The 12,497-nt window shown below is 47.7% G+C and overlaps 1 protein-coding gene across 1 annotated transcript in view; it reads right to left on the reverse strand.

The window, feature by feature from the left end:
* Positions 1–12,497, reverse strand: part of LOC138288241 (transcriptional regulator QRICH1-like) — a 261,954-nt gene that overhangs the window by 20,102 nt on the left and 229,355 nt on the right. The window contains exon 8 of the mRNA XM_069229630.1: positions 10,694–10,778. Coding sequence (XP_069085731.1) covers positions 10,694–10,778 — 85 coding nt within the window. The remainder of the gene's footprint in view (positions 1–10,693; positions 10,779–12,497) is intronic.

A 12,497-nucleotide genomic window follows, 5' to 3' on the forward strand; every position in this document is an offset into this window, starting at 1 on the left:
AAGAGGGAGGAGTCCTTCGGTCCCGTGACCAAAAAAGACTTCTTCGAAGAAAAACAACTTGTAATACTCCGAGCCCAACACCAGGCAGCGGACTGTGCCAAACATGTGTATCTGCAGCAACATATGCCATCGAACAGACTGTTACCCCTCCCCCCTTCAGTTGGGGCGGAGGCATAACCAGGCCCATACTGGTTGGTAGCCACCACCCTACTTTTTATTTTTATTTCTTTAATTCACTGGCATCCAGTAGACCTTCTGCCCCCTCTGGGGTGTGGATCAGGGGTAATTGCCCTAAATGCCCACTGGTGGGCAGAACAACTCTTATTTTGGGAAAAAAAATATTTCCTGGTCTCTGGTGGGCATTCTGCTCCCCACTGGGGGCAGATAGGCCTTATGGCCAACAGTAATGTGCCCCCATGGGGAACGACCCTTGCCCAAGGGGCTGCCCCGCAAACAAAACACACACACCAATCAATCCCTGGTGCTTAAGTGGTTTATGCCCTCCCGGGGGCAGATCGGCCTAATAAAAATAGGCAAATCTGTCCCCAAGGGGGGCAGAAATGACCTAAAATAAATTAGCCCCCCAGGGGAACGCCCCTTGCCTAATGGGTCGCTCCCCTTGTGTGAAATTGATGCAAAAAAACATAAAAATCACTGGTGTCTAGTGGTTTCTGCCCCCAGGGGCAGATCGGCCTAATAAAAATAGGCAAATCTGTCCTCAAGGAGGGGTTGGGGTGGCAGAAATGGCCTAAATACAATTTGCCCCCCAGGGGAGTGACCCTTGCCTAAGGGGTCCATCCCCATATATAAAAAAATAAAATAAAAAAAATATATATATTATCCCTGGTGTCTAGGGGGTTTCTGCCCCAACCCTCCCTCCCCCCCCCCAACTGCCTGATTGCATTGTGATCAGGCAGCAGAAATGCAGAGAAAGACATCAAAGGAAAGGAAAGGCCTTTCCTTTGATGCCTTTTTCGGCCCCTCCACGTGATAGGAGGAGAAGTGCTAAATAATTTCTCCTCCAATCCGCTCTGGAAGAGGGGCAGGCCTCGGATGAGGTCAGCGTGCAGCGTCATCAGACGCCACAGGGGGCGGGGTGGAAGGGGAAGCGATTCCCCTTCCATCCCTGCAGTGGGGGCGCTGAGGCGAGGCTCATGGGGGGGGGAGAGCTAGTGCCGGTCCCAAGACATAAAGGTTACATCCTTGGTGCCTCAGCGCCGCAGCCAAGGACGTAACTGTTACGTCCTTGGCTGCGAAGAGATTAAATCATTCCCCGTCATCCAAATGGGAGTCCCACTGGGACTCCCACTTCGACGACCATGAATGATTCAAGCATGTCAATCTATGAACCTGCCAATACTTGAGAAGAATGAAACTGCTTGCTTTGAACCCAGTTCATCCAAATGAAAATCCAAGGATCAGTTGACTGACCCGTGTGAGCTTCCATTGGCCTCTCTGGAACTGCCTGAGACCTGCTGCTGGAGTAAGTCCCCATCTCAAAGAGGTGCCCCTCACTTCCTAGATCCTTGCCTGGCATCAGTGTACACTCCTTTGGGGCTCCTGATAAACCACAAAGTGACTTCTTTGTTCAAGAATTGACTGTCCGCAAACATGAGCCTCCAGCGGGATCTGCTCTTCTCACCAACAGCAACCATCCATGTCAACGCGAATCTCCAGTGACAATCGGCTCTTTATGCTACAGCAGCAACCATTTGCGCTGCACAGACGGCTCCTTTTTGCCAATAGCCTCCTCCTTGCAGCCCCTGCCAATGCAAACGGCACCCTTCATGCCAGACTTGAGAAGGTAACTCTTCAAGAGGACTAACCTGGTCTCTGTATCTGATCCGCACTCCATTGAGGTCAGCCTGAACTTGTGACCTTCCCCTGGTTTAGAAGAACCAGATAACCGCAAATGTCACTTTGTGCTTTATCATCACCTAAAATCTTAAGTCGTATCTCCAGTTCTACTGATTTGATTTTTGTCGTTTTGGTACTATTTTATTTACTCAAGAGCAAGTTACTGACCTTCGGTAACGCTTTTTCTGGTGGATACACTAGCTACCTGTGGATTCCTCACCTAATGAATTCTCCCCATGCGCAGCATTCAACAGAAACTTCTTTCCAGCTCTGCACGTTGGCGAGGACGTCACAATTGCTCAACTCCACACGGCTACGCCTGACATCATCGTGGCAATAAGAGGCCCTCGCCGGCGTGCTGACGTTAGTTTACGCCATTTTTGACGTGCCTTTGAGACGAATAGGTGAATATTGACATTCCATACACTTCATATCCATATTCAAGAAAACTTTTATCAGCACATGTTCGTAAAATGTTTTACACAATCATGAATGAATACCAACACATACAAATAGAACCATATATACAAATATATATATATATATATATAAATGTATACCCTAATAATGCAGAAACAATCAACTATACATGTACACACCCAAGGAAATCTCGGCATGACCAGACAGACTACGGTGAGGCGGGAGGGACCGTGAGGAATCCACAGGTAGCTAGTGTATCCACCAGAAAAAGCATCACCGAAGGTAAGTAACTTGCTCTTCTTATGGATAAAACTACCTGTGGATTCCTCACCTAATGAATAGAGTCCCAAAGCAGTACCGCCTAAGAGGAGGGTGTCCATCTGGTCATACCAAGAACTCCTGCAGCACAGACCACGCAAAATGGCCATCCCTCCTCACCTCCCAGTCCAAGCAATAATGCTTTACAAAGGTGTGGAGGGATGACCAAGTAGCGGCCTTACAAATGTCTGCCACTGGAACACCTCTAGCCAGGGCCGATGTGGTCGATTTAGCCCTGGTGGAATGGTCTCTTATCCCCTCAGGAGGATCTTTCTTCGCCAATGAATAACATATGTTAATGCAAAGAACGACCCATCTGGATAGCGTTCGTTTGTGGACAGCCTTCCCCATCCTCTTCCCCACGTATCCGACAAAGAGGTGGCCGTCCAAGCGGAACTCTCTCATTCTGTCTATGTAAAAGCTGAGAGCTCTCCTTGGGTCCAGTCGATGGAGCCTCTCCTCCTCCTTTGATGGATGTGGAGGAGGGTAGAATGTCGAGAGTGATGGACTGTCCCAAATGAAACGGAGTCACTACCTTGGGGAGGAAAGCCACCCTTGTCCTCAGTACCACTTTGTCCTTATGAAAAGTTGTAAAAGGTGGGTGAACAGAAAGAGCCTGAAGCTCACTCACACGCCTAGCAGACGTGATGGCCGTAAGAAACACAGTCTTTAGAACCAAAAACCTTAAAGGGCAAGAATGAAGTGGCTCAAAAGGAGAGCCCATCAAAAAGGTTAATACTAGATTTAGATCCCACTGGGGCATGAGAAACGGAGCGAGAGGAAACCTATTGGTAAGCCCCTTCAAAAACCTCGACACTAAAGGGGATTTGAACAAAAAAGGTTGATCAGGAAGACATAAGAAGGCCGAAGGGGGAGAAAGATAGCCTTTGACCGTGGCCACAGCACAACCTCGCTGCGCCAATGACAAAGCAAACATCAATATGTCCGACAAATGGGCACTGAAGGGATTCATTTGTCTGTCTCCACACCAATGAACGAATTTAGCCCATCTGCTCGCATAGACAGATTTGGTGGAATAACGTCCACCACATCCGATGGGAGAGAAAAATAACTCAGGTTCCCCGTTCAATCTCCAGGCATGAAGGTGCAGGCTCTGGAGGTTGGGGTGTAGAACCCGCCCCTGCGACTGCGAGAGGAGGTCTGCCCTGAAAGGGAGACGGAGCGGAGGGCACAGTGAGAGTTGGAGTAGGTCCGTGTACCACACCCTTCTTGGCCAATCCGGAGCTATTAGTATGACTTGGGCCCGGTCTTGGCAAATATTCCTTAGAACTCGAGGAATCAAGGGTATGGGGGGGAAACGCTTAAAGCTACTGGCCGTTCCAGGACATCTGAAACGCGCCCCCCAACGCTTCCTGCATTGGATACTGAAGGCTGCAGAACGACTGACAGTGCGCGTTCTCCTGAGTGGCAAAAAGGTCTACCTGGGGAAAGCCCCACATACGAAAGATGTAAAGACCCAAATCTGGATGAAGACGCCACTTGTGATCGGCTGAGAGGAGCCGAGACTGTCTGCATGCATGTTTTGAACCCCGGCCAGATGGTTTGCTATTATGCAAACCCAATGGTCCAGCGCCCAGGACCAGAGCCGCAGAGCCGCTCTGCAGAGAAGATACGACCATACTCCTCCCTGCTTGTTGATGTATCACATTGCGGTCGTGTTGTCCGTCAGGACTTGAACCGACTGACCGCGAAGGGAAGGGGGGAAGGCCTTGAGAGGCAAACATATTGCCCGTAATTCCAGCAGATTGATATGAAACATCTGCTCCACTGGAGAACAAAGGACCCTTGATCTCCAGGTCCCCCAGATGAGCTCCCCACCCTAAAGTGGAGGCATCCGTTATCACTGTGGTCACTGGGGGCGGCAACGTGAACGGCTTTCCTTGAGACAGGTTTCCGACCACAGCCCACCATTGAAGATACACTGCAGTGTCTCTGGAGATCCTTATCAACTCCTTGAGATCCCCTTTGTGCTGAAACCACTGCCTGCAGAGACACCACTGAAGAGCCCTCAGGTGCCAGTGTGCATGAGTGAAGAACAGAATGCAAGAAGCGAACAAACCGAGCAAACGAAGGACCTTGATGACTTGAACAACCGCTCCTTCTTGGAACATTGGAATCAACGCCTAAATGTCCTGAATCCGCTGTGGCGGAGGAAAGGCCCGATTCAATGTAGTGTCCAGTACTGCCCCTATGAACAGGAGTCATTGAGAGGGCTCCAGGTGAGACTTGGGCACATTTATCGAAAAGCCCAGACTGAACAACTGGGTTGTCATCTGCAGATGATGCAGCACAAGCTCCGGAGAATTGGCTTTGATCAACCAATCGTCCAGGTAAGGGAATACTGCTATTCCCTTCCTCCTGAGGTCCGCTGCAACAACCGCCATCACCGTCGAGAAGACCTGAGGTGAGAAATTAAGACCAAAAGGAAGGACCGCAAACTGGTAGTGCTGCAACCCTACCACAAAAACTGAGACACTTCCTGTGTGACTTGAGAATGGGAATATGGAAATAAGCATCCTGCAAGTCCACAGACACCATCCAATCTTCCTTGTTCAATGCCATAAGCACCTGTGCTTGAGTCAGCATTTTGAATTTCTCCTGCTCGAGGAACCAATTCAAAATTCTCAGGTCCAGGATAGGCCTCAAGCGACCGTCCTTTTTGGGGTTCAGAAAATACCTTGAATAACATCCTTGACCCCTCTCTTGCTCGGGAACCAACTTCACTGCACCTTTTGACAATAGGGATAGAACCTCATGTTCTAACAAAAAGAAGGACGGGAGGGAAGGGAGGATAAATATCCCGAAAGGGAAGGGCACAGCCTTTCCTTACCACACTGATGACCCAGGAATCGGATGTTATCAACTCCCACCTGGGAAGAAAAAGAGATAACCTTCCCCCTACTGGAGACACATGGGACACAATGGTAAGGGGACTAGGGTTGCTTCCCCTGTTGCATCCCCCCTGAGGAAGAGGAAGGGTGCTGCTGTTGGGTGGCCCCTCTAGTGCGGACTCTACCCCGCCCCCTAAATGATCTATAAGGGAGGCTTGAAGGCTGTTGGCCTGCTTGCTGCGATCTCCTACGATAGGAAGCCCCTCGACCCACAGCCGTCTAAAGGACCTAAAAGGGGTCGACACAGCCTGCAGGCCCAAGGATTTAGCTGCTGCCTTACATTCCTTAAAGCGCTCCAACGCAGAGTCAGCTTTAGTGCCAAATAATTTAGCACCATCAAAGGGCAAGTCTAAGAGCGTGGCTTGAACATCCGCTGAGAACCCAGACGTGCGCAAACAAGCATGACGCCTGGTGGGGATGGAGGTTCCCATGGCTCTCGCAACAGAGTCCGTGGTGTCAAGTCCCGACTGTATGACCTGCGTCGCTGCTGACTGGGCATCCGAGAGGCGTCCATGCAAGTCTTGGGGGCATGTCCTGCAACGCTGCTTTAGCTGCATCCATTATTGCATGAATGTATCTGCCCACGATACACGTAGCATTAGCTGATTTCAGTGCCATGCGGCAGGAGGAGAAAACCTTCTTGGCCGACTGCTCCATGCGTTTGGATTCCCTGTCAGATGGTACACCAGGGAAGGAGCCAGGAGCAGACCGTGACGAACAGGACGCCTGCACGACCAGACTCTCAGGAGATGGATGTTTTGAAAGGAATTCGGGGTCTCCAGGTGCTGACATATACCGTCTGGCCACCGTCCTGCTCAATGCTGGCAAAGCAACAGGCTTCTTCCAAACCTCTCCTATGGGATTCATAAGAGCTTCATTAAATGGTAACAACTGATCCGCAATAGCCGTGGCCGGATGAAGCAGCTCCGTCAGGATATTGGTCTTAACCTGTGCCATTGGGAGTGGGAGTTCTAGGAAATCAGCAGCCTTCCTGAGGCCAGAATGGAATGAGGCTGCCTCCTCAGTATATTCCCCTGGTGAGGCCAAATCCCACTCACAGCCCACTGGCTGTGTCCAACCCCTGAAACTCACTTTGGGGCTCCTCAATCTCCTCCTCCTCAAGAGCTGCCTTTGGTACTCTCTCTCCTCCAACAACCTAAGGGCCTTTCTCCTGGACCGCAATTTCGCCTCCAGCCCTGGCGTCGACAGAGTGTGCTGACGTCAGAGAGTGGCGTCGAGAAGGCGTCATCACAGGATCTCCGGACCCCTCCGATGTCGGAGATGGATCCATTGGCGCCGTGGATACTCGACCTCCACCTATCGACGCCATCCGGAGCGCCTAAGTTAAATGCCAAGGGGCCAGCCGGCGCACCACCTCCCGGCACCATGTTCTGAAATATAGCAAACATAGCATTAAGAAATTCCGCCGGATCCGTCCCGGAGCAGGGAAGGCAGGATATTCTTGAGGAGCCGAGGCTGGAGCCGGACTCGAATCCTGAGCATCCGGATGCACCGGAGATGAATGATAACTCTGAGGCTCCACCACCTCAAAGCGACAGCGCCGGTGAAGATTGCGGAGTCAAAGGCTGAGGAGACACCGTCAGGCTGACCTCCCAGGACTTACGGCACTGGGCAGACAGAGACCTCGACCGGCTTCCTCTGGAACGACGCCGGGAGTCGTGATGGCGCTGCTTCTTATGACTCGACTTCCCCAACGAGGACCTATGGTGCCTCCTTTTCTCCTTCTTGGCTTTTGCTAAAAACAATTTAGCCTCACGTTCCTTCAGAGCTTTAGGGTTCATTTTTTGGCATGAACCACACTCCTGGACGTTGTGGTCTGAGCTTAGGCACCATAGACTTTCATTATACGGGTCAGTAACAGACATTCGCCCTCCGCATTCCCTGCAAGGCTTGAACCCTGACTTCTTCGGGCCGACATCTCGAAAAAAGCACAAAGTATCCCTTTGAATAGCAAACGATACAGGAGCTGGAAAAATAACCGTTATCGAAGGCATGGAAAAAAGGGAACTGACATCAGCACGCCGGCGAGGGCCTCTTATTGCCACAATGACGTCAGACGGAGACCCGTGGAGTCGGGCAATTGTGACGTCCTCGCCGAAGTGCAAAGCTGGAAATAAGTTTCCGTTGAATGCTGCGCATGGGGAGAATTCATTAGGTGAGGAATCCACAGGTAGTGGTATCCATCAGAAATTACTCTGTTTTCACCATTGGTGTGGGTTTTTTCTTGTGTTGACAACTGTTTGTGTGCTTCATAAGTACTTTAGACATTGCCTCCACGTTAAGCCTGCCTGCTCGAGCCAAACCAAACAGAGGGGTAAGCAGAGGTTTATTTACTGGCTTTTGTGACTCACCTTGACAAGGATTCGGTTTATTATTTGATTGGGGCTTCCACCCATCTCAAATAATAACCCTCACTTTTTTACAATATACAACAATGTGGAGAAGACAGAGGATCCCGAATTAGTCTAATACAGCAACTGTGGAATGGTCAGTAAAATACAAACTGGACATCAGTGCCTTTTGGACAGAAGACCCGACCGATAAAGATGTGGCTTTTGGACCTGAATTCTTCTCTATGTTAAAGGCACTTACATCACCAATATCCCATTTGAGATGGGTAATTCCTTAGAGTCGGTTTGTATCACTATTGGTAAGCCTTATTTATGCAGGCCACAAAGGGGTAAATCTCACATGCAACTGAGTAACTCTAGATATTGGAGTGTCAGTGACTTTGAATGCACACGAGGAATCACTCATGAATTGCTACAAAGACTGAAATACTAGGCACTGCAATCACTAGGGACTGTAGATGATGGGGATGAAAGATACCCTCTCCCATGCTACCGCCCTCACCCCCTAGTCCAATTGCTATGGTGACACCATTCCAGGTACAAAGGGTTTATATGGTCCTGGAACATACAAAAGGTACAAGGTAATTTACATTTCTGTCACTAGCACCCAGATATCATAAAAATGAATTTCTTAAAAACAAAGTAGTTCCGTCATGAAAGGCCTGCCTAAAAATATCCTATGTCACTATCAGCACTAGAGACAGACATTTTAAAAATCGACTATTGGGGAAGTCAGAAAGATGAGGCAAGCTGGAGTGGGAGAAGGAGCTTGTAAAATAAACCTTACCTGCAAATCAGGACAGAGTGAATCAACTTTTTCCTCTGTTATATTAGAGAATATTAAATGAGGGGGAAAGAACCCCTAATTGTGAGATCTTCTGCATAAACAGCTAGAAAACAAGGTATTCCTCTATCAATATTACACTATGGAATGGTGGGACAGTCTGTTGCATTAAAGTGAAGGTCAGGTCCTCCGTCCGAAGGCTACTGCTTTTCTAACAACATTTCCTGAATTTTGCATTTAAAGAGGATGAGTGAGAGTTTAGTATGATTTGGAAATATTTTTCCACAATCTCACGCAAGGGAAAAACTGGAGTAACTGAAGAAGTACAATAATGGCACTGCTGGAATATGGCTAACTACAGTCCCCAGTCTACACTTTCGCTTTACAGGATGGTTGTTTCCTGACTGACCATGTTCCTATATTGATGTGTTTGGAATTGCTCTTTTACTGCTTTATACCTACTGCTCCCTTAGGATTGGAGGGACAGTGAACAAGTGGTACAAAACACCACACACTTTTTTTTTGTTTACTACTTGCTGAATACTGTACACTTAAGCATCCACACGGTACCTGAAACACACCTTTAACACATTGTTAAAACCTTGTGCATCATCTACTTAAATACAAATCAACATGGTGTCCATTATTCCTTTGGATAGCCCCGCCAGCTTCCACAGTTACTCTTACATCTGCATTCATTTAAAGTCCTTCCCTTCCTTGCGTGGTGCACCGACTCTGCTGATTTGCACTCGGAGTCCTTCGACCGCTGTCCATATATCTGTATAACTTCACATTATGTCGGTACTACCTAAGCATCCCTCAGCACTCCCATTAGCGTTTGTTATAGCGTCCACTCATTAAATTTTGGTCCCCTCAGAACTGTCCTCTCTAGAACAGCTCAATATCTAACCTTGGCCAAGGGAGTAACTTTGGGAATTTAGGGGCAGATTTATACTTTTTCATGTAAAACTGCATTAGTGTAGTTTTGCGTGAAAAAGTATAGCGCCGGCTAGCGCCATTTCAAGACGCCGGCCGGGCACCCTATTTATGGAATGGTGCTAGCTGGCGCTAATGCCCTGTCAGTGCTCTTGGAAAGGACGCTAACAGGGCTGGGGAGGCATAGGGGAAACCGGGGCTTGTGCGCCAAATTATGGCGCAACACTGTTCAGAGGCAGAAAATTTGCCATTTGCCATTTTCTGGAGCACAACCCCCATGGACATGGCTCCTGTCTTAGTAAATACAAGAGCCATGCCCCCCACCCCAATGGCCATGCCCAGGGGGGCGGGGGTTTCGATCGTTTTTATTTTTAGGGCTTAGTGTGGGTGGAGGGTTGGGGTAGTTTACCTATTAGAGGGGGGGGAGGTTTTAGGGCTCAGGGAGGGTGGGGAGTGTCGGGGTGGTTTAGTTTTATGGGGCAAGGGAGGGGGGGTCGGGATAGTTTTACTTTTAGGGTTTCATCAGGGTACTTTAGATTTTAGGGGCGGGTGGGAGGGTTCGGTTTGTTTTTTTAGGGCTCATTCGGGGTACTTTAGCTACTAAAGGTGGGGTAGTTTTGGGCCTCAGGGGGGGTGGGAGGGTTGTATGGCATAACCACCCATGACGTTTCAACATGTGCCTTTACTAGGCATGCTTTTACAACAATTTGTTGTAAAGACGTGTGGAAATTACCGCATTGTTAAGACATGCGCTGATCCGGCATGCATGTTTCTGTCATACAACCAGAGCTTGTCCTAACAGCTTGGACACTTAAGAGGACTCCTTTTAGGCACATGTGTACTAATAAAATGTCACTCACGGTGGAGAGCCAATGGCGCACAAAAAGATACATTTATGTATGTTTCTTGGAATACATGAGGTTGATGCGAGAGCTAGAGGTCTCTAGGCCAAAGTGAGCAGGTCAGTCTTCAAACAAAAATAGCCAGATGTGTATTGATTGGACGGAAAACAGGCTACTAGTAAATTAACATATTATGAAATGAACAGATGTCAGATGTAGCACGTTTTTGTTAACAATTCAATGCATGCTTACCATTTAAAGCGATAAAAGTCATACAACTTTATAGGACACTTTAGTGGATTGTCTGGATCTTCAAGTTGTTCAACATATGTCTCCTCTAAAATATTAAAACAAAAGTTACTCTAAGAAAAACATGTAAAAATATATTATTAATTTAGTGAAACCTAACTTTGCACTCAGTTGTCATTTGTAAAGCGTTAGAGTTCCAGATGACGTTCAAGTGCTTCACAGCAAATTACCAGAAGCAGAACATTGTGATTATAGCTAATCCAAAATAAGACTTTTCAAGCTATTATAGGAAAGCATCACATTTTCAATCTCTCTAATATTTCTGGGAGGTGAAGCACCCATCTAATTTTCCTATGCTATTAGATTTTATTTACACATTCTTGTGGATAATGTCATACAATACCCAACAGATGATTTAGATTACTTTACTTTGCTGCAGGCTTTAGGAATTTAGTAACTATAGCTCATAAGGTCCCAGATATTTGACTACCTGGGAGTGTGTATGGCAGTACCAAGAGTGAAAATGTATGGAGGTTTAACCATTTTCACAGGGCATGAGTTGCAGCTTCATTCTCAATTATCATTAAACTTTATTTATACAGCAGATTTACTGTGTAGCTTCATTGCTTGAGCTCTCGGGATTCTGAATTGAGACATAATACCCTTACAATATCCAATTATAATTGGTGAACTTAAATGCTTTTGACAACAGGTAAATACAGATTTAAGGAAAAATGCTCCCTTTATCTGCAACTGCGGTGACGTTTTGCTGTGAATTTTGACATCTTCTGGAAAACGTCAAAATATAGCATGTGTTGGGATGGGAACGTCCCATGTAAGGTATATAGTTATCTTCCCTGCCCAGAGTGCCCAACTGAGTGTATTTGGTATCCTGATGTTTAATTCAGCCCCTACAATCATGCTAAACTAACACTTGTGCAGAGGACCAGAACTGGCCTTTGACATGAGTAGGGTCCTGCACTTGTCTTTTGAGCTTGAGGGTTGCAACCAAGTGTGCCCTCACTGACAGACACCAGACTTCTGTTCCAGTCTTGGGTTTAGCAGCAAGGTGGGGGCAGCGTACTGCGTTTGGTGAATCTATAGTTGTGACCTGAGCTTTTTATCTGCGTAACATAAGTAGAAACTTACTGGTCCACATGTGAAGTTCCACTTCTGTGTGCTCACAGAGTTCCTAGCACCAACATCGAAGTATATGTTGTGCACGCTCATATGTGTAGCCTGCATGGTGTGTGTGAGCCAAAGTAATGGAAGCCTGTAGGATCCACTTTAGACACCTTCGTCTTGGCCTTCGTATACGATGGAGGCAAGGTTGTTTTCACAGAGAGTGGAAGTGTATTTTTCACATTTGTGAAGTTGGGGAGAGGAGACCTAGCCACTGAAGTGAGGGAAGAGAGTTTCTACTGAGTCTGGATTCCTTGCTGCAAGAACTGCATACCTGTCCTGAATAAGCCAGAAGCCTGCTTGTCTGCTGAGAGAGGAAAGGAGTCTGCCAATCCTGCAGGAGTGTCTGTACAGAAGGATCTAGGTGCAGTATATCCCAGGTGTCTGTGGGGCACCCTGAAGAAGGGGACTGAGGAGAGCAATCGAAGGACCCTGGTATCAGTGTGTCATCAGTCTCTATGCTGGTTCCCGGTAGGAACCATACTCATTATGACCACAATATTCAAGGCACAGCTGGGGCTTTGATCATGTGTCAAGCTCACAATGTGTCACAATATGCAGGACTGCAATTGCCACTGATAGAGTTTGTATGAGACCATACCTGCTTAAGTTAATTGCCCTGCAC

The sequence above is a fragment of the Pleurodeles waltl genome, chromosome 4_1, assembly GCF_031143425.1.
Source record: "Pleurodeles waltl isolate 20211129_DDA chromosome 4_1, aPleWal1.hap1.20221129, whole genome shotgun sequence".
Taxonomy (NCBI): domain Eukaryota; kingdom Metazoa; phylum Chordata; class Amphibia; order Caudata; family Salamandridae; genus Pleurodeles; species Pleurodeles waltl.